Source organism: Anolis sagrei, chromosome 4, assembly GCF_037176765.1.
Source record: "Anolis sagrei isolate rAnoSag1 chromosome 4, rAnoSag1.mat, whole genome shotgun sequence".
NCBI classification, from domain to species: Eukaryota; Metazoa; Chordata; class Lepidosauria; order Squamata; family Dactyloidae; genus Anolis; species Anolis sagrei.
In genome coordinates this window covers 179,491,582-179,518,949 of record NC_090024.1, presented here as the reverse complement: position 1 = coordinate 179,518,949, position 27,368 = coordinate 179,491,582, and the positions used below count along the sequence as shown (strand labels likewise).

At 42.0% G+C, this 27,368-nt stretch overlaps 1 protein-coding gene across 1 annotated transcript; it reads right to left on the bottom strand.

Annotated features, from left to right (window-relative positions):
* Nucleotides 1-4,774: 4,774 nt before the first annotated feature.
* PLK3 (polo like kinase 3) lies at nucleotides 4,775-26,788 on the bottom strand. Its single transcript, XM_060773411.2, has 15 exons — nucleotides 26,436-26,788; nucleotides 17,302-17,409; nucleotides 16,862-16,978; nucleotides 15,023-15,152; nucleotides 14,664-14,751; nucleotides 13,243-13,338; nucleotides 11,413-11,611; nucleotides 10,791-10,917; nucleotides 10,184-10,293; nucleotides 9,851-9,968; nucleotides 9,307-9,390; nucleotides 8,382-8,544; nucleotides 7,738-7,867; nucleotides 7,123-7,233; nucleotides 4,775-6,353 (listed from the first exon to the last, which is right to left on the bottom strand). The coding sequence occupies exons 1-15, from the start codon at nucleotides 26,622-26,624 to the stop codon at nucleotides 6,159-6,161; spliced, it is 1,965 nt and encodes a 654-aa protein (XP_060629394.2). The 5' UTR covers nucleotides 26,625-26,788; the 3' UTR covers nucleotides 4,775-6,158.
* Nucleotides 26,789-27,368: the final 580 nt, after the last annotated feature.

Genomic DNA, 27,368 nt, shown 5'->3' with positions numbered 1-27,368 from the left:
TTGTGCATACTATTTATTTGTTTGTTTGTTTGTTTACAGTATTTATATTCCACCCTTCTCACCCCGCAGGGGACTCAGGGCGGATTACAATGTACACATATATGGCAGACATTCAATGCCAAAGACACACAACAGATATAGACAGGCTATTTAACTTTTCTGGTTCCAGGGGAGCTGTCGCTTTCATCGTCCATCTGCAACACTGATGAAGTACTTCCGCATTCCCCGCATGCTTTTGCTGGAGTGCTTTGCTGGAGTCTTTTTTTTAATTGCCTCATAAATTAGTTAAATTAGCCTCCCTACACATAGGTGGTACCTAATTTTCTTACTTGACAGATGCAACTGTCTTTCGGGTTGCAAAGGTCGACAACAAGCTACACAATTGGTCGGAAGCTCACTCCCACCCAGGCTGGCTTCGAACTCATGACCTTTTGGTCAGAAGTGATCTTAATGCAGCTGACACTCAGCCAGCTGCGCCACAGTCCCGGTGCCTGAAATGGTGCAGTGATAGCTCTCTGTCTTGAATTGTTTGTAGTGATTCTAGATCTGAGTACTATGTGTATTTGGCATGAATTCTATAATATGAGAAATCACCAGAAAAGGGCTTCTATTGGCAGAAGACTCTATTTTCCATATGAGTGTTGTTGTTTATCCGTTCAGTCGCTTCTGACTCTTTGTGACCTCATGGACCAGTCCATGTCAGAACTCCATGTCAGCCGTGGCCACTCCCAACTCCTTCAAGGTCAAGCCAGTCACGGCAAGAATACCATCCATACATCTTGCCCTTGGTTGGCCTCTTTTCCTTTTTCCCCAGCATCATTATCTTCTCCAAGCTTTCCTGTCTTCTCATTATGTGGCCAAAGTACTTCATCTTTGCTTCTACTATCCTTCCCTCCAGTGATCTTCTGGTGGTCCAAGACACTCTCAGAATTTTCCTCCAGCACCACAGTTCAAAAGTGTCTATCTTCCTTCTCTCAGCCTTCCTTATGCTCCAGCTCTCGCATTCATAGGTTACTATGGGGAATACCATTGCTTGAACTATGTGGATCTTAGTAGCCAGTGTGATGTCTCTACTCTTCACTATTTTATTGAGATTGATCATTGTTCTCTTCCCAAGAAGTAAACATCTTCAGATTTCCTGGCTGCAGTCTATATTCCAAATGAGTACTTTCTTAATAATTTGCCTCCGTTCAGTTACTGAATGCATGAGAAAAATCAATGTGGCATAATTGAGATGAATAAATGATATTTCAATGAGGCTTGACTTCCCCCCTCTTGGTATCTGTGAGGTGGTGGTGGAGAAAAGCAACTAACTTCATTGTCAGAACAGGCCAGAGCTATCTTTAACAACTTTTCTCAAATACCTTGTTCCAGCTGATTGGTGGTCTAAAATGTTCCTTTTTTTACCCTAGTAAAGAGCAGACAACCCCTCCAACCCAGGCACACTTAGGTGGCACTAAAACCTAGTGAATTTAGTGGGTTTTAGTGCTTGATCAGAACCAAATGTATTTAGAACTAGATCTAATAGATACATTAATTGTTTCTTAAGCTCGAGTAAGACTTGAAAATCTGTCTCATCACTTCAAAGGTAGAAATATATCAGTTTACTTTCACTGGGAAAAAATTGAACCAGTTGCTACCTAATCCTGAAGTGGGGTGATCGGGAAAACCCTCAATCAGATTTATAAGCAGCTCAAAGCCCCCAGCACCATTCCTACACATTGCTTACAAAAGCTGCCCCATGCCTACACGGACCCAGATGGAAACTTGCTAAGGCAGTGGTTCTCAACCTGTGGATCCCCAGGTGTTTTGGCCTACAATTCTTAGAAATCCCAGCCAGTTTACCAGCTCTTTCTAGGAGTTGAAGGCCAAAACATCTGGGGACCCACAGGTTGAGAACCACTGCGCTAAGCACAGGAAAGGTTGCCAGAGCACAGAGGAAGATTTTGTCAGTTTGTGATAGTCACAACTAAACCAGAGTCTTTCAATAAACTAACAACTGTTCCACATCAAACATTTATTTATAATCACTGTAAACATTCCTAAAGGAAACAATGAGTAACTGCAGTGACTCTGGGGAGGGAACATCTCTTCTGCTTCAGGAACACTCCAAGGGACATACAATCTTCCAAGGTGGAAAACAAAACAGGACCTACTGGGAGTTCACTTTTTAAAAGTGTCAAACAGTATATGAGTGTGGAGATGGGAGGGGGAATGTGCTTAAATAAAATACAAATTGCCACTCTTGGAAGTTTCCAGGAAAAAAGCAATTAATGGGGTTTTTTTTTTTACCAAAATAAGGGCAGTTTTAGGAGGGGTCAGAGCCTTCCGAAATGTCATTGGGATTACAGGTACATATGGCAATGTTTTCTTTTCTATTCTTGTTCTGTAAAGTTCTGCACACTGTAGGTGATATGGGGGAATAGTAAATATAAAACAGTAGTAGTGGTGAAACATTTTATGAAGAATATTATAAAATCATGAATACTACACCCACAACTTGGCACCTCCATCTACACAATGTGTAAATTCTCACGCATAGCTACATGAACTAGCTGGCAGGAGATTGTGCAATTGAGGTGAAGCTGGAGTGTAGAGATGTTTCCCCCTACCCTACACCTTCCAATTATAATTGCATATTGGAATTTTGCATATCCAGCTGGTAAATGCTTTTCCCAGATCCAATGTGTGGGTGAAGGTGATAGTGGCCTTGACTGTATTAAAGCCATTTCTCCCAGAGATGCTCCAGGATGTGCAGGTGTCATCCTGGTAGGAGATAATTTTGCAGACACTGGAAGAAGCAGGAAGAATAACCAAAAACAACCACTAATCGATCATGAGCTCCCCTCAACAAGGAACTCTTGGCAACAGGCCTATTCTAACAACAGGCCTATTCTAACTATTGGAAAGGATTTCTATCCTGTGACAGCTTCATTTTCCACCATTCATCCTCCAGACATGTTGCTGGTTTAAAGTAAATAGCCAATACTAACACAGTTCCTGTTAGGTTCTTGGATGACAAAGCAACAGAGATCTTATCTAGGTAGAAAACCTTTGCTTATATTACTCAGGCTTTGGCAAGTTCTCATTTGCATCACTGCAATGGCACTACATGAAACCACCTTTAAAACTAGTCCAGCCATGTTGGTTAACTGAGAGTGTACATTTCTGCCCAAATTTCCTAGCTTGGTTGTCTGCACTAGCGTCTAGTTCATTTCCAGGGTCAAACTGATGCACACAATTTCATTTGTAGTACTACCAACAGCTTAAGATCAGGATGAATGAAAGAACAATGCCTTGCTTATAAAGGAAGATTTGGGATCCCATTTGGCCATTAATGACAGTGAACACTAATCTCCAAAACTGGAAGACCATAAATTCAGCTTAAGAGTCATAAATTATGAATAGAATGCCAGCCATTCTATTCAAAATTCTTCGCCTGACCCTTGAATCCCAGTATTTCAGCATCACTTTGTCCCAAATCATAATTAATGGCCTATTTTGTGCTATTTACATGTTACAGCTTCAAGACCCACCCCTCTGTTTGTATTGATTCCTGGCTTGTGGTTGAAAGCAGAGCTTGGCAGAGATTCTTGGACCACAACTTTCAGAATTGCTTGGTGGTTTCTGGATTTCCAAACTCATGATAGGAAGTAGCACTCTATATAATGCAATTCCGGTTGTTCGTGCCAAAATATGCAAGTATCTTTCTCTACTCTTGTTGGAATAGAAGATAAAATGGAATGTGGAGATAGTGGTCATAAGGGAGGAGCAGGAACATCCTGCAGAGATCTAGCTGACTGGGGTTCCAGTCTAAATAGTCCAAGTTGTCTCACCTGAAACACCAGGTGCAAGGCATGGGACAACTCAAGTGCTCAGTTGGCTAATGCTATAAAAGTCAACACTGTCTGATGTCTACATGAAGAACCTTCAGATGTTAACCTATAGGAGGGGAATAGTCTAACACAGCAGAACATAACTGTGTGGTCAAGTAAAGCAAGATGTGTACCTATTGCACATGTAAATGTAAATCTTCCCCTTTTCCATGCAGACATGGGTGAGTGAACACTTTTTCCATAGCAAGGTACTGTGTAGTATCATGGATTGCTGAAATACCCTATGCAACTTTATGAGGTTTAGCCAGGCTACATTTAGGCCAGGAGTTCCAATCTTTTTTGACCAGGGACCACTTTGACCAGGCACTACTCTCCAACATTCATACCAAAAGGGTTACAAATCAGTTTTCGGTCAATGTATTGTCGAAGGCTATCATGGCCGGAATCACTGGGCTGTTGTAGGTTTTTTCAGGCTATATGGTCTCTAGAACATGGCAATATAACCCAAAAAAACCTACAACAACCCAGTTTTTGGTCAACTTTAGATTCGGTTTTGTTATTTGGGGTGCTGATGCAGAAAATTGCATTGGATAGACCACATTGGCTTTAGTTTCTGATACAGAACATATACCATCCAGTAGTTGCCATCTGCTCACCCACAGGAAACCATATCTAATAATCTAGAGCTGATGTGGTAGTAGTAATCTTTTGTGGGTAGTCAGCCTCTCCCTCCTAACATCCCCGTTGCCTTGGCATTATAAGCGGGTTTTGCGAGACCCGTCACTCTTGTTGCCATGTGGTTTTGAGCCAACAGTATAGTAATGGTGAGGCCGTGGACCATATTTTCATTCTTGCAGACCAGTGGTGGTCCATGGACCACAGGTTCAGAACCACTGGTTTAAGCAGTTGTTCACAAACACAATACCATTACAACTTGGAACAGTAACTTATCTTTGCTTTTAATAAAAAGGGAGTTTTATTGTAATCAAAACAGCTGGATTTCAAGAGACATGGTGTGCATGATTGACGGTACACAGGTGCAAAATAAATAGTTTATAAATAGATAAATAAATCTTAGAGGACATTTAGGTTCCACAACTGGACAATCATGTCAAGTTCAATACACCGTGGGCAGCTTTCATTGAAGCTGTTCAAGTTTGTACCATGGCAATGTATAGAATCCCTCTGCTGTAATGTGATGAAAGCAGCTGAGAAACTGAGGCAAACAGGGCATTCACAGTTTCAGCAAAAAAGGGAGTCCATTTGCCTAATTAGTGTAACAGTTTCATTACCTAACAGCCATTATTATTCCACTACCATCACAGCCTCAAGTGCTTAAGGGCAGCACCGGGAGTCAGAACTGACCCCGATTTAACCTATTTGGAAATACATCTTTCCAAATGTTGAGTTGTAGCAGCTCTTCTCTGCCAATTCCAGGACACAGACAGTTGGCACAACAGTCAACTACAGTCTCGCAAACACCTTAGTTTGTAACTTCATTACAGCTAGAGTGAGGACGCCATTTGCCTGACTCCCTGATAGGAAAGAGCCAGCCATGTTACAAGTGCCCTGTAGCACAGGCCTTTCTTCCTCTTTTGGTGGTCACTCCCAATTCACAGCCTTCTTATTTGGTCCATGAGTCATAGCCAAGTGAGAACAGGCAAGTGATGCAACTCCAAGCAGCATAATGTAGTCCAGGGAACATAGCAGTAGTGTTGTCAGGGCCTGGAACAGCTCACCACGGAAGCCACTTAATCCTGAATTCAAGCCTCTCTGCCCATCAGGCTCTAAGATGCCATATTCCACACAAGATATTTGGCATTCGGCAACAAACAGAAACCCTACAAGCCATTTTGAATGAAGACTTGTCACTTCCCTCCCTATTTACCCAACATTATTCCCCATATCGTATAGGGAGCACAATTTCTCCCCCGCCCTTTTCCACCCTGTAACACCATGTGTGTAACAAACTGTGCACTGACTACACAGGAGTAAAGCTTAAGGCATCTGCTGCGATATTTCCTTGCACTGTGGGCTGCAGCAGTCACATGAACGCAAGTGGGAAAATTCCCCTACTTCATAAAAGAGGGGGAAACAAAAAGAAGAGGCAGTTGGTGGTAGGCATCTAGAAGTTGATGGGTCTCAAAAAGTGGCTCAGAGCTGCACAAGTGCAGTTTGGTTGTGACATTTTTGTCTTCCAGGGAGGTCAGGCATCCACTGAGGAAGAATCCCACTGGGGTCTAGAATTGCCCTCTCTTCTCCATGAACAGTTTCTGGAAGAACAAAATAGTTCCAAGGAGACCAGGCGTCTACGCTATAGCTTTAAGCATCTGTTCGTTGTTGTAGTAGTTTGAGGATGTACTTGAGCCGACGCTGAAGCTCTGGTGAGCACCCAAATTCTGCAATGCTGCTAAGCTTGTAGGTGTAGGAATTCCTGTCACGGTTTATGTAGGTAAGGAGGCAGGAGTGGTCAGGCTTGCTGAATATCACCTTGGTATGATCATTGTAGAAGTTAACCTAGAAAAATGCAAAAGAGGCACTCTTTAATTATCACTGCTAATGCCTATTATCCATAGCATGAAGCCATATCCACTGGAAATCTCAACTGGTTTTGTCATCAACCTCTGGCTCACTTTTGCCTTCTTCATAGTAGTTTAACCCCAGAGAGTGACTGCCCCAAGGTCATCCAATGAACCTGATGGCTAAACAGGGCTTTTAATGGTCTATACCAACTTCTAAAGCAGTGGTTCTCAACCTGTGGGTCCCCAGGTGTTTTGGCCTTCAACTCCCAGGAATCCCAACAGATGGTAAACTGGCTGGGATTTCTGAGAGTTGTAGGCCAAAACATCTGGGGACCCACAGGTTGAGAACCATTGCTCTAAAGAATGACAGATGAAGCCATGGGAAACTGCCAGGTAGAAAATCAAACTCAGCAATGCATGGAAAGCAACCTTTCAGAAGTTGAACAAAGACAGGTAGAGAACAGGACACACTACATAACTGAGAAGGGGTCTAAGATGAAGCAAGTTTGGAGGTACTGATTATGAGATGCTTGCTTAGGCAACTGCCCTAAGGAAATGGGGATAAGAGGTCAGGATGCAAATCCTAGTTGTTTACTAGATCAGTGGTTCTCAACCTGTGGGTCCCCAGGTGTTTTGGCCTACAACTCCCAGAAATTCCAGCCAGTTTACCAGCTGTTAGGATTTCTGGGAGTTGAAGGCCAAAACATCTGGGGACCCACAGGTTGAGAACCACTCTACTAGATGGACCTGATGACTTTACTTACCTGCAAGGTTCCATTGCTGAAGAGCATCAATAAGGCCTGGTTAGTCTTCACCCACTGCAGAAGCAGAAGTGGCACCAGTCCAGTCTCATCTATGCTGGGCAAGTCTCCTCCCTTTGACAAGAGACAGAGACATTAGAACACCTGACACAGATCAGTTGTGCAACCCTAAAGATCAAAGCAGTTGCAGATAATCTTGTTCTCAGCACTCTGCCAATACAAGCAATAACCCCTTTGCTTGCACGAGGATACAAGATGTAGGTGGTACAGGCCAATTGCAAAACATGGGGATTAGCATGCCCATCCCACACCAGAGGCTTCCTTAAGTATATCAAAAAAGCCACAGCCTTTTATGTGAACACAGCTAAGCAACTGAGAGTGCAGAATCAGACAAATGAAGAGTTACCACACACTGTACACATTTATATCTGTACAGCCACTGAACAAAGCTGGCAAAATAATGGTGATGACTTAAATTTTTTTGCACTTAAAAGTCTTGCATGGTCTGAACAAATTTGAGGGGCACTTTAAAGAGCCAGCCAGTCAATATACATCCAAATTAGCTACCCGCAAGCAAATGCAACCTGAAACGAAGGGACACTATTCCAAGCTACTCACCTTCATCAGATGCTGTTCCATATAAGAAGCAAAGTACTGGAGGACACTCATCTGTCCCTGAAGTTGTTCTGGAACTGCCGAAGCCAGGAAGGAGAAATGTTTACTGTTCGTCAAGTTGTAACGTACTTTCCTGAAAGGGAAGAATTCAGTTAGCCACAGCAGCCAGGACAGTACTGAACAGACATCTCATGTTAAAATAGATGTTATTAAGCAACATCAGATCGAGTGTTGAGCACAATGTTGAGAACACAGAAACACAGCTGTTTAATAAATGGCACAACAAATTGCCTTCTGTACTATTTAATCCCTGCAAAATTGAAGCGGATAGAATTGGGTCTACTGCAATTTTCTACTGGAAGATTCTTAAAGTTTTAAAGGAGTTGATTTGTTACTTCTTGAAGGTATTTCAGCATCAGACTTTTGACTGCACCCCAAGAAGTAAAAAAAAACACACATACAGGAAAACTTGGGATAGATGTATTTCAGGCAAATCAGTTTGTTTGGTTTTTCCTATTTTACTGTGTCTCATCACACCAGAAGATGACTTGTGGCCCTAGAGCTGCATTACCGTGTGCCAGGTATCTACTTTTTTCAAACCCAAACTCCATCCAACCCCTGCCAAGCTATATGAGCCTTCCACTCACTTCCAATTGGCAGAGAGAGTCATGTGAGTTCCATCGTTGAAGAGAACACCAATGCTACGGTCGGAGAGCTGGTAGCCAAAGCCATACTTGTTGGAATAGTCCACCCACTTGCTCACCCAGACAAAATGTTCATGGCAGGCCAGGGAGGCAGGGTTCCTCTCAGCTGTAGATTAAGCAAAAGATACTGTTTAGGTAAAGGTAGGGGGGAAAGGCTTAATATATTAGCATGAGACTGCAGTGTTGCATGTTATTCCTAAGGTAGCATTCACAGAGTTAAGGTGGGAAGAATTCATGCTTGGAAGATGACCCTAGCTCATGGTTGCTCTTGCTCTCATTCTAGGGTCCTAGCCTAAATGGTGAGAATTACACATTCTAGTGACAGCTCAGGGATGGAAATGTGTGATCCTTGATCCCTCTTTTATGTAAATATCCTCCACCCTTTCAGAATTCTTTGTAAAACAGGTAGTTATTTATGTTGGATGAGCCAACAAGCATCAAGTTCACTTTGCCATCAGAAGTTTTAGGACAGTGCAAATCTGCTGCCACTTCTAAACCCTTGCTGCAAATCAGTGTTGAAATTGTGTGTGGCCTTAGTGAATCCCCAAATGCCCACCTAACCCTCCTATTTTAGTAGTCCTTATATATACACAAGCCTGGCACTTTCTAAAAAACAGTAGATTTGGGGATGGAGGGGAAGATGTTCTCTGGTTCCTTACAATTCGAAACTGGTAGAAGTCAAAGTTGACACCTTTCTCACCCAATTTGTATTATGTTTTGGAGTACTAGGATCTAAACTAACTTCATGAGGCACCTAAAAAAGCTGTGAGAGCATCCAATTATATTCCTTCTTCTATCCCTTTCATAATATTGGCTTCCATCCCCCAGGGACTTGTAATAAGGAATCCTATGAGAGATGAGAAATTACCTGGTGGCATCACCGAGAGACAGTTCTTCAGGAGCCCAATCGCAGACTCAATGACACCTGCTGCTGTCACACAGTCTTCAAATACTAAAAGAGAGAAGAAATGTATTTGACACATTCAGATCACTCAGGCTTTCCTTCTCATCAACAGGAAACCCTAGTAGGTAACAAGAAGATTGATCCTTTCAAACAGAAAGCCTCAGCCTAAGTTGGTTTGCTGGACCTTGCTTACTCAACCTGCCTGGAAGTCCATTTCCATAGGATTACTGAGCTAAGTGTAAACTACAGAACCATTCCTATTTGGCTTCTGTGAGGAAGAATCTGTGCTCCTCCAGTCATTCCTCCCACCCTCCCAAAACTCAGTAAGTAGCCTTTGGTCTGAGCTACATTTGTAAAGAGAGCAACCCATGAGCCACTACTCTCCACTTATATGCTTATTTTAGCCTTTCTTCTTGAAGGCACTCTCCCATCCTGCATTAATTTACAAATGGGATGGGTTTCTTCAGTTAGAGATGTGTTGTTCTTTTGAGACATTGTTGCTCCTCACCTTCACAGCTGCTGGCCATTGTCCCACGAATGGACCGAGAGATGGACTTCTGTGAGCCCTCCTCTGCTACGGTGTCTACTGGGCTAGAGCTGGGGCTCTGTCCACTCACTGGAGTGACCTAAAATGATACAAAAAGTATTGTGACAACTTTAAAAGACTATGCAATTAATTTAATGGACTGAAGCCCACATTCTGTTAAGACATTTTCTTCCTTTCACTCTACTTTCTGTTTACTGCCACAGTTTTAGAATCCATCAAAATAATTCTCTCAGCTTTCTTTCCACCCTCCAAAAAGGATAAACAAAAACAGTTAAATTTCTGCAATATATTTACCTCATTTCCTTCCACTGTTTTGTGGCTTATTTGCCTACAGATGGAGGTCTTCACAAGGCCTGTAACCAACTTGGAGATGTCGTCTCTCTCTTCAGAGGGAGCCTTTTTAACTACAAAGAGAAAAGAAGAACTTAGTAACTGTTTTAACAGTGAAACCTCTGTAGCTTATCCTGTTAAGCAGACATCATTAGGAGCTTTATATGGCAGCTATGCTGGGCCAAACAAAAAATATGAAACAGAGCTCTGACTTGGTTATAGTCCATTTAGGGATCGAAGTTATATCCTCCTCCCCTCCTCCTCTTTTTTGGCAATTCTGGTAGCAGTGGCTACTGTGTTACCAAGCCTTCCTTACTAGGCCCAAAATAAAAGCATCTAAACCAGATATGGAAATCATGAAGCCCCCCCCCCCCCCCCGCTCACTCATGCTACTGGAGTGCATTTCCCAACATTCTTCACCACTATGCCAACTAGGACTACTGGGAGCTGCAGTCCAACATCTGGAAGGGTAAATAATTACCACCTCTGATCTAAAGTGATCAAAGGCAAACAGATACCAGTAAGTATTCTTAGGAACCAATTCCAGAGCAGAAGCACAGTAACAACCTACCTTTGGATTTCCTTTTTCCAAAAAGTGTCTTTGTGACTTTTACAAACAAGCTCTTGGCAGGATTGGGAGGGTTCAGTTCTGGCACCATCACACAGCTGCTGGGTGGGAGCTTATCAGGTGTGTATCCCTAAAAAGTGGAAACAGATAGCAACATTCAAATATATACAAAAAACAGATTGTACATCACAGATTCTGTACAGCTTCTTTCAAGCTTTTGCTACAGGTTGACGAGATTGGGACAGTTTTACCCAAGGGGTTCTAGAGAAAACCTCTCAAGATGAAGCACTTTTGGCCAAGGCATAACAATCAAACTGCCCAGCAACACATGCCAAAGCAAAGACTAATGACATAGGAGGATAAGTGTTTATTAGAAACAGGATATAATTATCTAAATTGCAATCCAGGCAGGGCTCCAGCAGCCAACTCCCTTATTAACAGGCTGACATCTCTAGCCTGCTAGCGCCCAATGATAAGTTTCACCTGAAGATTTTGCCATTTGAAGGATGACAGGTGAAGTAAAGGATATGGACACGTATCAGACCACACTTTGTAGCAGTTCAAGTATCCATCCAGGCCCTGGTCTTGCCAAAAGTTTACAGCACCCTATAATTTGGTTACTCACCTTAGTGAAAAAATCATGGTCCAAGATTTCCTCCAACGTGAAACGTTCCTGAGGGTTTCGTTTCAAGATGCCCATGAGCAGGTTCTTGGCCGGCACAGAAAGGAATGCTGGGAGTGTATAGGTGACGTGCTTGATGCACCTGTAGGTCTCCTTGAGATCTGAAGTCTCAAAAGGGGGGTTTCCACACAGCAAGGTATACCTAAAAAGAAAGGAGAAGATTGTAAGCAATACCATAAGGCGGTTCAAGGATACCAGTTCCCAGCTGTCAACAGCAACTCGCTCTTTATTGCCACATGACTCAGCAGCAACTACAGAGGAAGTGGATGCGAGGCAACACCCAGCATTAAGGGTTCCCTGTAATAGAGCTCATGAGACACTGCAGTTGCTTCAGGTACTGCGGGCTAAAGGCATGTCCGGAGAGCAAGTAATTGCCCAATGATCAGCCTTTTGAGGGAAGCAAACTTTTCTGAAGGATGGGACAATAAAACCTCTTCCTAGGCAGATCCTCATTCAAGAGCACTCTCTTCCTCCCCTCCCCAACTCTCGCCTTCAAGATAAATTTTCCATCTTCTGCATTGTGAAAGCGAAGAGGAAGCTGTGGCTAACCAGGGTGAAGGGAACTGACAGCTCAAATGATTTTTTAAAAGAGATGCTCCGGAAAGCTACTAAATAGCACCTGCATTAAATAGACACTTGCATACCACACAGCCAGCCACTTTTTCCATTTGCTTTGAAGGCACTGCAAATCGTTTGTGAAAGATCCCTGCAGTGTTTTGAGTTCCAGTTGGTATACTGGTTTGCCCTTAATCTGCCTGTCCTATATAAGTCTCAGCAAGACAACTTAGCAATTCGTACAGGCCATGCTAGCAATGGATGCCTATGATAACTTTGCAGCCATTTTGTAATTTTGGATACCTGTTGTCCACAGGCTCCAGCCCTATCTACTCAATCAAGTTCACAGTTTTCAACTCCAGGCTTATCCATGATGAAAACAATTTGAAAAACAATACAAACTGAAACACACATTAGTTGAGATACGGAGAGAGGATTTAAACTGTAATGAGTCAGACATTGAACACTGGATTAGATCAATCAAAAAATTAAGCATATTAGGACTCTCCCATACCTGATACTGGTTTCCAGTATCCATTCTGGAGCCACCTTCCATAAGGCTATCTGATAAACTGTCCTTGTGAAATATCCAGGGCAGACCCCTATTTGTTCGAGGAGTCCCATGCAGTACTACTATATATACTATACTTTTAGTATATTTCAGTTGTTTAGATTTTATTATGTTGTGAATGTGTTTGATGAGATTCATCATGTTTATTTAAGCACTCATTTTTGGTTAGTTATTATAAGTTTATATTGATGTTGTTTTACTTATTGTATTGATTTGGTCTGTTTGTCTGTCTGTTTTTTATTATGGCATTGAATGTTTGCCACTTTTTATTTGGAAACTGCCCTGAGTCCCCCTGGGGAGATGATGATGATCATCATCATCATCATCATCAACATCATCAACCTGAAAACACTCCCATCAAACTGTCAAATACTGAACATCTTCTTGGCAATACTGAAATTGATTTTCCTGGCTGGAATTTGGAGGATTCTCAGATTCCTCCATGTTTCGCCTATTTAATTTCAATGGAACTTGTATTTAATTGCTTAACCATCTTGACTATGCTTAGCTTTGATGCAGTTTAGTTCCAGTATTTCAAATGCCACATCTTAGGCCCTCTGTTACACAGTATCTTTCTTTAAGAGTATAAATCATCAGCTTTCCAAGAGAGAGAGAAAATTTGTACGAAGCTTGAGATTTGGACTTACATGACACAGCCCAAAGACCACACATCTGATTCAGGCCCATGTCCTTGTCGCAGTAGCACTTCCGGGGCAAGGTAGTTGGGGGTACCACAAATAGTCCTGGAGGAAAAAAAAACCAAATATGCATTGTAGGTTACCTTGGTTGCACCCAGGTGTTTCTCAGATTTGCTCCTAGCTTCAAATTTGATGTATTACAACAAGAGGGTCACAGTGCTACATGAAATACTCCTACTGCCTCACTGCAGAAACAACAGGCCAAGCCAAAATCTTAAAGTTTTAATGATAATAGGGATCACTATAAAAGCATAATACCCTCTCCAATTAAGTTAATCTATGCTGTAATTAATAAGTAATGCATCATATAACAGGGAGAACCATCACTTTTAACAAATCAAAATGTGGAGTCTTTTGTTTTGTCAATTCCACCTTTCATAATGCCTCTCAGAGGACAGTGAATTAATACACTATATCTATACAGGTACAGATTAATATAAGTGGTTTTCTTCTGCTTCTCTAAAACCAGATGGGACCTTTTAATGGAGTATATTGTCTCTGTTTTTGTATAGGAGGCTTGGTGCTGGGGGAGCATTTTGGACAGTTTTGGGAGATTTAGGGTAGTTTTGGGGGCTAAGAAATTACCCCCAAATCAGCCCCAAAAGGATTAAATGGAGAAGTTGCAATCTAGGGGCTTGGGGGAGCTTCTGGGGGTTCCTACAGGCCACTGTTTAAGGTCGTAAGAGCTGCCAGAGGGCCATTGTTAGTCCATCATTGTTTCAAATGGTTGTAAGCCACATTGAATACAGTGGAGGGAGGAGAGTTGGATATAAATTAATTAATTCATTAATTATTAATTAAACAATAAAATTCTTCCAGATGCTGAACATACAACAAACCACATCCTCCCTCCAATGAACAGGCCTAGAAGAAGCTTCATTCACAGCTTCCCAATTAGAACTGAAACTTCTGAGCTAGTGTTCCTTATACACAGCTACACAATTACACCAGCATGCAAACTATGGTACTTGGTTAAGCAAAAGAGTGGCTGTCTTGCCTTCCAGTTCCTCTGCCCAACTCTTTTCCAGCAAATCCAGCAGCCAATGTTTTTACATGAGGCATAACCCAGATAAGGTTGCCATTGTTTCCTTGCCTTGTGCAAACATGAGGCCTCTGGTTGAGACACAATTGTACACACAGTAACTACATTGTTTGACTGGCTACCAAAATCTAAGCAAAGGAGTCAATTGCAAGCCCCACTGTCCCTGCTGCATTCCGATTATGGAGGAGGGGCGAACAAGCCACACAGCTGCAAAAAACTGGGGCAACTGGACAAGGAGACACTGTAAAAAATGGTCTTTAATACAATGCTAGAGTAAGATGGTGCAGAAGGAATCAATGCACAGCGCAAAGAATATTGAGCTGCCTACTTTTTTCTTTGGTCTGCGGGTTCTTGCCGGGCAGCCAAACCAAAGTCTCCAACTTTCAGTTCCATGTTTTCATTGACGAAAAAGTTACCTGCAGCAGAAAAGAAATACAGCTCCAGGAATCAGACATTACACATCCCTTCCTGCCTCTGTATCCAGAAGCCACTAAAATTGGGTGCATTCCATATAGAGCAGAATTTCAATAGCACCTAGGAGCTCTTCTCTGAATATGCCATTGTCTATAAATACGAAATTATTGACACCCTCTCAAGCCTCAAACAATCACTACTTCAAAAAAAAAACCCTATACTTTTAAGTCTACCTGAGAGGGTTTGGGTGAAATGCAGCCACATTGTGCTTACCAAGTTTAAGATCCCTGTGAAGGATGCCTTTGAGGTGAAGGTATTTCAAGGCAGAAATGATTTGTTTGAGGTAATAACGGACCTCTGGTTCCAGAAGGGTATGGCGAGATTTCCAGATATGTGCCAAGGACTGGAAGGGGGAAAAGGCTTAATTAGTTGAGAGATTATATTGCAGCCAACTTCGTATTCAGTGGTGATTAAGTGTCCCAGCAGGGCTGGACTACTCTAAAGGCAACAGACCCTATCTAATATTGAAAGCTAATGCTTGGATAGGAGACTGCCAATGAGTAACAGGTGCTTTGGGCTGCATTCCTTGTCTAAGAAAACCCTTAAAAATCATGGGGTCCACAGAACAGACACATATATACACAAAGATCATAGTGAATTTCATGCCCAAATAGTGATATCTACAGCTTATATCAGGCATGTGCAACTTTCGGTTCTCCAGGTGTCTTGGACTTCAACTCCAAGAATTCCTAACAGCTGGTAGGTATGCTGTTAGGAATTGTGGTGGAGGGCTGAAGTTTGCCCATGCCTAGTTTAGATTATAACAAATACAGGCATTCAAGGTTCATATGCCCATTGAGCCATGAATCTCACTGGGTTTGCTCATTTTTTAAAACTGTAGTAAGAATAATATGGACAAAAGAACCATGCATACTAGTTTGAACTGCCAAGAGTAAAGTGGAGATATAATTAAAACCAAATAAGAAAGCAATACTGATAGATTTATCATACAAATCTGGCGAGTGGCCCACAGATTGGATGAGAGATTCCACAGTAAAATAAAGCAAGCACGAGTTAAATGTTGAGGTGCACTGAAAATCTCAGCACACTTTAACCAGAGCAGCTTCCATGCCAAGCACTAAATGTAGAAGATCCTGATATTCCCTACATAAGCACTGTTCTAACAACCAATCATTGTTGGACAGCTTAATACCAGCTTTGATCTACTCCAGAGTAGCTAAAGCTATTAAAATGACAGCAGCTGACTTACAGTTTACAAAGTGTGGAATTACAAGGACAGAAGCAATACCTAAAATAACCAAAAGCAGGACAACCTCAGTTCCCATACCAAGGGGACATGTGCAATAAGATTATTACGTAAGGATTATGTGTGCAGCATTTTGTCACTTTCTCAAGTATGCTACTGAGAAAAATGTGAGCAAGACCAACAGGAAAGCAGAATATCAAGTAGCATTATGCAAATCCAGCACCCGAAAGGAACCTTCATCCGTTTGTAAAGGTGTAGTGAAGGGAAAGTGTGACCTACATGTTTCCTAATACTTTTGGACAATGCTAGCAAATGATGCTGCCTGCTACTCTGTTGCACTGACATGATGAAAACCAGCATAGGCCTGCAATTTTCCATACAGGAATAACAAATACTACTGTTTTCTTATATTTGTAGCAATTATAGAAAACTATACTTACACCCAGCAAACTTCAGCCCTTCATGTGTTCCTAACTGTGGGAGTTGAAGTCCAAAACACCCGGAGGGCCAAAGTTTGCCCATGCTTGCTTTAAACTCTCATATCTATAGATAGCGTTCAGTTGAAAATAAAGTAACCAATTCTGAAACAGCAGACTGAGCCTAACTTGTAGTCATAATTTCCATTTCTGTTGCCCTGTCAGCCACTTTTTCCCACTATTATACAATCCTATGGAGTAATGATATTCACGGAGCACACAATCCTATTGCTTGGGTGAAGTTAATGCTGTATTAAAGGCCACTGAACAATCAGAATTTTTTCAAGAACTGCAGATACAAGGAGATCACATGTGCTTCAAGGAAGATAGTGTTCTTGTATAAAGAAAGAGAATAAAGTTGGGACTCACTTTTCTACTACAGTGCTCAAGGAAGATATAAATATTCTCAGAATCTTCAAAGTGATGTGAGAACTTCACAATGTGTTTATGATGCAGCTCTCTGTGCAGCTCAATTTCATTGATGATCTGGAAAGAAGCAATACTAAAATAAACAAACTTGTTCCATCAATGGCCTCCATATGTGTTGGACTGCAACTTACATCACCCACCTCCCAGGCAGCTATATTGGGGGATTCTGAGAGTCATCGCCTAACGAAGGCATCCTCAAACTGCGGCCCTCCAGAAGCCCTAACAAGCTTGTTCAATTGTCAGGAATTCTAGGAGTTGAAGGCCCAAACAGCTGGAGGGCTGCAGTTTGAGGATGCCTGGTAACGTATCAAATCAGACAAGGCTAGTCTAGTCCAACACTTTAATTATTCACCCTGTATTGTGATCCTCAAGTCACTTACCTTCTCCCGTTGGTGTGGCTTGGCCACTCTACTGTGAGGAATGACCTTCACTGCATAGGTCTTGTTGCTTGAGAGGTCTGTCACTTCATAGCACCTTGCAAATCCACCCTATAAACAAAGGAAGCAATCTTTAGAAGACAGCTACAGAAACTTCCTGTTTATTATCACTTGGTACACCAGCGACTTCTACGAAGGGTGTCTTAAGTGTAACAAATATTTCCCAGGCATTTTCCGTGTTGATTTTATATACTAAATACAACATAGTAGCCACGATAATCCTCAAATACTGAATTGCATATGCCCCCCCCCCCCACATCCCCACATCTCACATCCTAACTTAAGAACATTAATCAAGAAGATTCAAACTTTTAATGACAGTTGTTTGGTCTCATGGTAGAACAAAACATGAAAAAAACGCTGAACAAGCTACTGGAAAGATGGCTGTCTTCATTCATTTTTAATAGATATCAAAAGAGGAACTTTATGATTTGGAAGGGCTAGCCTAGATGGAGAGCACATGTAGACAATTTGAAGCCTGATCTCTAATCAAAAGATTCAGATTTGTGGGAATTGACATTTGCCTGGAGAACTAGTGGCATAATATTATGTTGACAACATTGGCCTACTAGATTTGGGTTTTCCATAAGTTTGGGAATTCAGCTCCCAAAATCTCTCATCACAGCTCATGCTAGGTAACATTTCTGGGAAGTGAAGTCCAGAATGGCTGTGGGACCAAAGAGAACTACAAGCCTAGATAAACAAAGCCTCTTAACTCCTCAAACATATACCTACTAATCTACATTTTTCTCATTTTGTTTTTCTTCAACAACAAATGAATGCCAGAAAACAGAGATGCAGAGCAGCAGACACAAAAACCAGAAATAGGTGTGCTTGTCAACAAAAGCCTTAGCTACAAACACCAAACAAACAGGATTAGGATCCGACGAAACTCAGCCCCAGGTAGGACGAGTTCACGTGAATGCGATTGCCCCATGACTGATGTCATCTATAGCCTGACTGTGGGAAGCATCTAGCATATGCCTGAAATTACAGGCTCATTACCTAAGGCAAATTATAACAAACCAGATAGGGATAATTAATCATGAGTTCACCCTCAGTCCTTTTTTGGGAATCAGAAGGAGAATGGCAGCTTCAGAACACATTCATAGGTCCTTCAGCACAACTATTGCCTTTGCAAGAACAGACATGGATTACAATACCAGGTGGCCTCTTGCAGCACACTCTGTTGTCTAAGATAACAAGACTATGCTCAAAGAGAAAGGGATGTATAATCATATAAGGTCCACTTCTGCAAACATGCCCAGGACTTTCATCTCATCCCAGTCTTTCAACAAAGCTTTGTGTTACATTTAAGTTGTAACCTTGGAAGGATTGACTGACCACCCTGAGCATTCTTTACCTTAAAAAAACACCCTATGAAACTCACAAGATCACTATAAGTCAACAGGCAAGCTGACGGCACAATCTCAGCCAAGTGCATAGCTATAGAGTTAGAATTAAAATTAAAATTCTAACTGAGACAAAGAGGGACAAAATGTAAGCTATATGGGTTTATTGCATTCTGTCTGTTTGCTTAGTTCAGATTTAAAGAATTTTTAAACTTATTTAGAGAAGCTAGGCTAGTAAGAGGTCTGATAGCCAGTCCTGAGCAGTACTGAAAGAGCTGTAGATATTTAGCCCATATTCCGGCCCAGTCTACCTATCCGAACGTATCTCCCCCAATGAACCCTCCCAAAAATTAAGATCGTCTGGAGAGGCCCTGCTCTTGGTCCCACCTTCTTTGCAAGCATGGCTGGTGGGGACAAGAGCCAGGGCCTTCTCAGTGGCGACCCCTTGGTTGTGGAACTCTCTCCCTAGCGATATCAGATCAGCCCCCTCTCTCCTAGCCTTCAGAAGGAGAGTAAAACCTGGCTCTGGGAGCAGGCTTTTGAAAATTAGTACAGTGCAGTAATTTTAATGTGGAATAAGTGCAATTGACTACGGAATGGCCTTAGACTCTGATCCCTGAATGGTGTATTTTAACATTGGAATGTATTTTAATTATGTTTAATATGTATTCGTTTTAATTCAATTCTTAAAGTCAACGTTGTATGTTTTAAGGCACTGTGTAGGTGTCACATGTAAGCTACCTTGAGTGCCTCTTGGGGTAGAGAAAGATGGGATATAAATAAGGCAAATATTTATTTATTTATTTATTTATTAGGAGCATTTCTATCCCGTCCTTCTCACCTCCAAAGAAGGACCCAGGATGGCTACCAACAGGCACCATTTGGTGACGAACAATAAAAACAAAGCATAATATTCATTTAGCATATATTACAACAATTATAAATACATTAAAACAGTTTGCAGTTTCACATCGTCTTCCAAATCAATCCATTGTCGTTAGCTAAAAACAGTCCATTAAAACAATCTATTCTGCGAAAGCTTGATCCCATAACCAGGATTTGAGCTTCTTCTGGAAGGTCATGAGCAAGGGGGCAGATCTGATCTCATTAGGGAGAGAATTCTACAGCTGAGGGTCCACCGCCAAGAAGGCCCTGTCTCTCATTCCCATCAAACATGATTGCAATGGTGGTGGGACTGAGAGAAGGGCCTCCTCAACCAATCTTAAGGTCCTTGGGGGGTTGTAAAGGGAGATACGTTCGGACATGTAAGTTTGGAGAAGATTAAGAGGAGACATAACAGCACTCTTGACATATCCATATAACATAGCAGAATTATTCTATTGCCTTCTAGAAGAATTAAACCCACCAGGGAGAATTTGTAGGAGAGCCAATTTCAACTGAACATTTGGAAACCCTCCCAATGGCAATCTTTTTGACAATCACAGTGGTCTCTCCTCTAAAGAATGTATACTCAAATAAAAACAGGAGAATTATCTAAGCAGGAGTCTGACCTCTGGAGCACCTTCCATATCTTGCTCATAAATCTAAAAAAACCCTCACACAATTCAAACAGTTGACTGTACCACCCAACCACAATCAGCATAGCACTTCATACAGAGAGATATTTTTAGCATTTCCTCTGAAATCATTTTACTCTTCTGCACACAGTTTTTATAATGCAGACAAAATGGGATTTACTTCACACCACTTCAGGCCTCTTCAACCTGCAGCCCTCCAGGTGTTTTGGACTTCAGCTCCCAGAATTCCTGGCCATTGGAACAAGCTGGTCGGGGCTTCTGGGAGTTGGAGGCCCAAACACCTGGAGGTTGAAGAGCCCTGTCCTAGAGCCTTCCTCAGTAGTACCAGGCTCAGTTTCAGCAATGTATAGTTAAGCCTGATTCATATGACATACAACAACAAAATGCTTGAAGATACAGGTTTTTCCAGGAGAGAAGAAAGTATATCCTTGGTTGCCGCATACATCTTATTTGAAACAAGCATCACGCCTATACCACATATTTAACAAAGAGGAACCAGTTTCTCTACAACTTGTCATAGAAACAACTCTGGCTAGTATTGCCAAAAAGGATCTTGCCAAAAAGAAGAAAGAAAGAAAGAAAGAAAGAAAGAACTCAAAGACCTCCAGTCAGTGCCAAAGTGAATTCATTGTACAATCGTCATTAATACGACTGCATTTAGAAGTGCCAAGACACCTCCGTACATGATGAGCACATTTTCCATATGACACATCACATTGTTTGATGTAGGGCAAAAGCAACCAACAGACGCACTCCTTCCCTCAAAGCACGATCTTTGAAACAATGCCAGCTTTGCTCATGGAGGGTAGAGAGGTTTCCACAGAAATGCTATTGTGTTCTTTCCTTCCCCGTTCTGAAATCTAATTATACCGATTTCTCAATGAGCGCGGCTGTTTTATAAGTCACCAAAAGAGGCGTTTGAATCAGGAGGGGACTCAAGGCAAGCATGCACAGAGACATTCTGGAAACCAGAATTTAATATGATCAGCATTTCGCACAATATAAAACCCAAATGTGGGTGTGAAATTATGAACCTCCAAAAATGGTATTATTAAAACCAAACAAAGCCAAGAAGGCTTTTATACTTTGCTTAGAAAGGTTGTTTTGCAAAATTTGCTACAGCCCCGAAATGATCCAGAAAAATGTAATACAAGGCCCATTAAACAACTATAGAAGCACTTGGTCACTGAAGGGAACAAAATACAGAAGGCCTGCACACAAATGACTGAAAAGAGATCAATATCCCCCAAGTATTCTCCATTTTAGTAAGCTCACATGGCTTCAAGTTGCTTCTAACTAATGTTTCAGAGGCAACAAGGTATACATGTATGACCATTTCAAAACCTCCAGACTTCACACCAGGAAAAAAAATGCTATAACTTCTAGGTTTCAAGTAGCATGCGGATTCAAACCATGAGGTAAAATCGCTCCCTCCAAGGATCTCATGACATCATATAAAGAGATAACCATGTGAAGAGAGGATGAATTTATGACTACTCTTAGTAAAGGTAAAGGTTTCCCCTGACATTAAGTCTAGTTGTGTCCAACTCTGGGCGTTGGTACTCATCTCAATTTCTAGGCCAAAGAGTCAGTGTTGTCCGTAGATGCCTCCAAGGTCATGTGGCCAACATGACTCATGGAGTGCCGTTCCCTTCCCACAGAAGCTGTACCTATTGATCTACTCACATTTGCATGTTTTCAAACTGCTAGGTTAGGAGAAGCGGGGCCTAACAGCAGGAGCTCACCCTGCTCCCTGGATTCAAACCACCAGCCTTTTGGTCAGCAAGTTCAGCAGCTCAGCAGTTTAACCCGCTGTACCATTAGAGGGCCTATGACTACTCTTAGTCTGTGTTATTGAGTTTTAATTCCAGACTGGATGAATCTTTTTGAGTTTTATTATGACTACTCTTAATATCACTCGAAAAGATTCATCCTGGGTGGAATTAAAACACAATCACACAGATCCAAACCCAACGATTACATTATACTGCTTCTCTGTAAACAGCTGAAAATTGTAAGGGATGGTCACCTGTTTTCACTCCCAGGTCCTAATTTGATATTAGAACTATAGAAAGGCAATCCTAGGGTGTAGAATTTAATGCAGTTTAATACAATTTTAACTGCTATGGCTTAGTACTATGGAATCATGTACGTCATACATTTATATAACTTAGTGCTATGGAATCATGCAAGTCTTACATTTATAAGGCCTTTAGCCTTTTCTGCTAAAGAGTGCTAGACCATATCAAACTACAAATCCCAGGATTCCATAGTATTGAGCCATGACAGTGAAAGTGGTATCAAACTGCATTAATTCTACAGTCTCAATGCATCCCTAGCCACCCTAACCTGAAAGAAATAATGGTGAGGAATAGCCATTTATGTCCAACATCTGCACTTTGCCCATCTCTGCCACGAGGCTGAAACAAATCTGAATTACATCTGTGGTTTCACATGAAGTAGGCAGTTTTCAATGTTGAATGTTTGGCTTCCCAAGCTCCAAAAGCTCTGCGACTCAAGACTGTGTTTTATGTTATCAAAGCAAGAGCAGACATGTATGATCCTATGCCAGTTAAGGGTTGGATGTGTAATAAGGCATTCCTGAAGATAAATGCATAATGGAACATGTCCAAAGCACACACTATTCTATACATGTAAGAATCTGAGCTCAGAGTAAATGCACCAGAATGTGGTTAATGGTCCACCAACAAACCGGTGGTTAATCACCCATACATTAAATAGGCAAGAACTTCCCTATAGGAAAAGGGTATTGTGGCTTGAATCCTGAATTTGGACTTAGGAGATAGTTCATACCAAACTATAAAATACACTTCAGCTGATCGCCTCCTCTTAGCCTGACCTTCCATAAAGGTTATTTGTGAGGTTACTGTAAGGAAAAGAGCGACGGAAACTGCCTTGACTTCTTGGAGTAAACGGTATGATATAGGATTAGCAAATAAATTAGACCCCTAGTATTATGAAAGACAAGGATGTAAGCATCCTGTTATACAAGCATAAGCACTGCATTATTTCTAATAGGAGCCCCCAGGGCTCCTATTAATGGGTTAATCCCTTGTGCCGGCAGGACTGCTGACTGAAAGGTCGGCGGTTCGAATCCGAGGAGTGGGGTGAGCTCCCCTCTGTCAGCTCCAGCTTCTCATGCAGGGATATGAGAGAAGCCTCCCAATTCTCTCACACCAGAAGCAACTTGCAATTTCTCAAGTCACTCCTGATACGAATAAAACTCCTATTATTAATAATATTAATTGACATAGTCAATAGGTCACTACATCAATTAATATGTAGCATTAATTGATATATTATTATAAAGCATACTATTAATATGTTTTATTATTATATTCCATAAAATAATAAATTTGAAAAAAAATCCTGGGAAACATAGACCACCGTTAGGAGAATTCCAACTGAGTTGTTCAACTCTTGCTAGTATTTCCATCTTATTTTAACAAATCTCTTATTCTTTTAGAGATAACTCTTTTAAATAAAGGGAAAATTTAATCAATAACTCAGTTTCTTATTGAAAGAAAGGCTGGTATAGAAACAAAGGAATCAAAAGCTGTATTGTTTATGGGCGATGATGCTTACATGTCCAGTGTTTGCACCAGGAAAACTGAGGGACACAATCATGTTTGGACATGCCTGCCTCTGGTGGATCGAAACTGGAGAGCAGAGGTACTACTGAGAACAGCAATGGCTGCTTGGAAAGACAACATACTTCAATTGCAGCATCAGGGAAAGCCACCTTTGAGGAATCCTTGTGTAAGGAAACCCTATGAAATTCATGGGCTTGCCACAAATTGGCAGTCATCTTGAAAGAACATGCACAAACACGATCTAACCTTGGTTCCTTTCAGAGATGGGAAAAGCTTGGCTTTTTTGGACTGTCACTCCCAGCATAGATGGCTGGGGGATTCTGGGAGTGACGGTCCCCAAAAAGAATCTTCCCAAAGCTCAGAAGGAATACTAGGTTGTGTATACTGAGGAAGGAGCTGGCAAACCCCCCTCTCAGTCTTCCTTAAGACAATCCAATGGAAACCATGGGGTTGTCATCCATCCAGGGGAGACTTTGAGGTACACACAAGTACGCCAATCCCATAAGGTCCCCTGTTGGCTTCCAGAAAATAATGGGACAAGATATTCAATGTATTGTCGAAGGCTTTCACGGCTGGAATCACTGGGTTGTTGTAGGTTTTTTGGGCTATGCAGCCATGTTCTAGAAGCATTCTCTCCTGACATTTTGCCTGCATCTATGGCAGGCAGGGCCATAGCCGGGGGGGGGGGTGTTTAAAAGTTCAACCCTGCCCTGAAATGTGTCAAGTTAAAAAAGGAAACCTGGTTTACCCATAAATGGGTTAAACAGTTAAAATTCATGAGTTAACCAGGTTTCAGGGGGAGGTAGAACCCTTACAGGGGGAGTTAGAACCCTTAGCACTCCCCCCCCCCCCCCGCTACAACCCTGATGGCAGGCATCCTCAGATGTTGTGAGGCCTGTTGGATACTAGGAAAATTGGATTGCACAGATAGATAAATCCAATTTTCGTAGTTTCCAACAGACCTCACTAACCTCTGAGGATGCCTGCCATAGATGAAGGTGAAACATCAGGAGAGAATGCTTCTAGAACATAGCCCAAAAAACCTATAGCAACCCAATCGGACAAGAGTTGGCTCTGGAGCCCATCCTCACAATCACAAATGCGGATGTTTCCAGGAGGCATTGCAAAGAGGAGAGGAGGCAGCCAGCCAGCCTTGCATCCACTGCCAGCTCATGGACTGCGGGGGAAGGAAGGAAGGAAGCGCTATGGGGACAAGTCATCACCGTCACCTCTCGGGAGTTACGTACTCTGAATTGAAGCTGTGTTCCTCGCAGTTCAGCATTAAGCCCCCCCACCCCACCCTACCCCACCCCCACAGAGTCTTGCATCTGCTCATTGGTGCCATTCAGAGCAGACCTACCCAGTCATTGGCTGAATGGTGAGTCAACACAAAGGTAAATCGCATTGACTAAATGGGTCTACTTTAATCCCAATAAGGGACAGGATCTAGGCTGTGGAAACACACATCATTGGCCCTCTGCACCCACAGATCCAATCCATCTATGGTTTAATGGTGGGTAAATCCCAGGGACCAAATGGGTCTACTCCGATCCAGATGAAGGACCGGATTTTGCCCGTGTAAACACAGACAGAGAGTTGACCCTCTGTATCCAAGGATTCACTCATCCATGGCTTGAAAATATTCACACACACAACCATCAAAAAAAGCAGATCTTGGTTTGTGGCTTTATACAAAGCACACCAAGATGTGAGAACCTTGGGATTCATTTGACCACCCAAAATAGATTTTGAAAAATCCAAAAAGCAAAGCTGGGTTTGGTCATCTGAGAGAAAAGACACCATTTTATTGTGTCAGGGAACCAAACCCCAGTGGATATCAAGGGCACAAACACCTATACTAAAAATATAGAGATATACAAGCACATATAGTATATATGTATATCCTATATGTATACACACACAAACACTTTATTTTATATATATATATATATATATATATATATATATATATATAGCAGGCATATATATATACACATATATACATATAGACATGCATATTATACATATATAATATATAAATACACACATATACACACACACACTATAAGCACATATATTATACATATATAATATATACACATATATATGTATATATACACCTACATATATACACACACAAGGGCACAAACACATATACTAAAATCAAGAGATGCATACACATATAGTATATATGTATATACTATATATGCACACACTATATATATTAGCAGGCATATATATACACATACATATAGACATATATTATGCATATATAATATACATAATATAAATACACACACATCTATACACACAAGGGCACAAACACATATACTAAAAATAAAGAGATATACACACCTATAGTATATATGCATATACTATATATATATACACACACACTATATATATACCTATAGGCATATATTATGCATATATAATATACATAATATAAATACACACACAAGCACATAGATTTACACAGACATATAAGCATATATATGATACGTATATAACGTAAGCATACACATCTACATGTCTAGATGCCCATGGGAGCGTGCAAGCTCCAGGCCACGCACCTTCCCAAGCAGGCGGCCTTTGCTGTAAGTCCGGCCGGAGACAGGGTCGCTGATGATCCGGACGGGTTCGCTCGCTTTCGGCTGCTCGGCTTTGGGCGAAGCGACAACCGGCGGCGAGGGCTTGTACAGATCCGCGGCCATTCCGTTCTCGTGGAATGGGTGAGCCGAGAGGAAACCGGCGGGCTCCATGGTGGGCGCGGAGAGAGGGGGAGAAGGCAGGAAGATGGAGAGCACGGCTCGCTCGCTCGCCCTCCCTCCGACGCTTCCTTCCTTCCTTTCTTTCCTCGTTCCTCTCTCTCGCGCGCGAAGACACGTGGCGCTGCCCGGCAAGAGACCTTCCCCGAGCGCGCGCTTTCTCTACCGGCGGCGAGGGAATCCCGGCAGTTTTATCAATGAGTGTGGGTGACGTCACGCCAGGAAGAACCGCCCTCCAGCTAAGGGGCGGGGTTAGTCCTTAAAGCGGAACACAGTCCTATCTATCCTCTCTCTATCTGTGCTAGGCATGGGCAAGCTCCGGTTTGGACTTCAACTCCCACTATTCCTAATAGCCTCAGGCCCTTACCTTTTCCCTTTCAGCCGCTTAAGCGAATTGTGGGAGTTGAAGTCCAAAACACCTGGAGGGCTCAAGTTTGCCAATGCCTGGTGTAGTCACACTGCTGATTGAAAGCAATTATAAACCGGGTTGTTTCAGGTTTTTCGGGCTATATGGCCATGTTCTAGAAGCATTCTCTCCTGACGTTTCGCCTGCATCTATGGCAAGCATCGTCTGGATGCTTGCCATAGATGCAGGCGAAACGTCAGGAGAGAATGCTTCTAGAACATGGCCATATCGCCCGAAAAACCTGCAGCAACCCAGTGATTTCAGCCATGAAAGCCTTCGACAATACAATTATAAACCACTCAAAGTGCCATGCTATGGTTTGTTGTGGCACC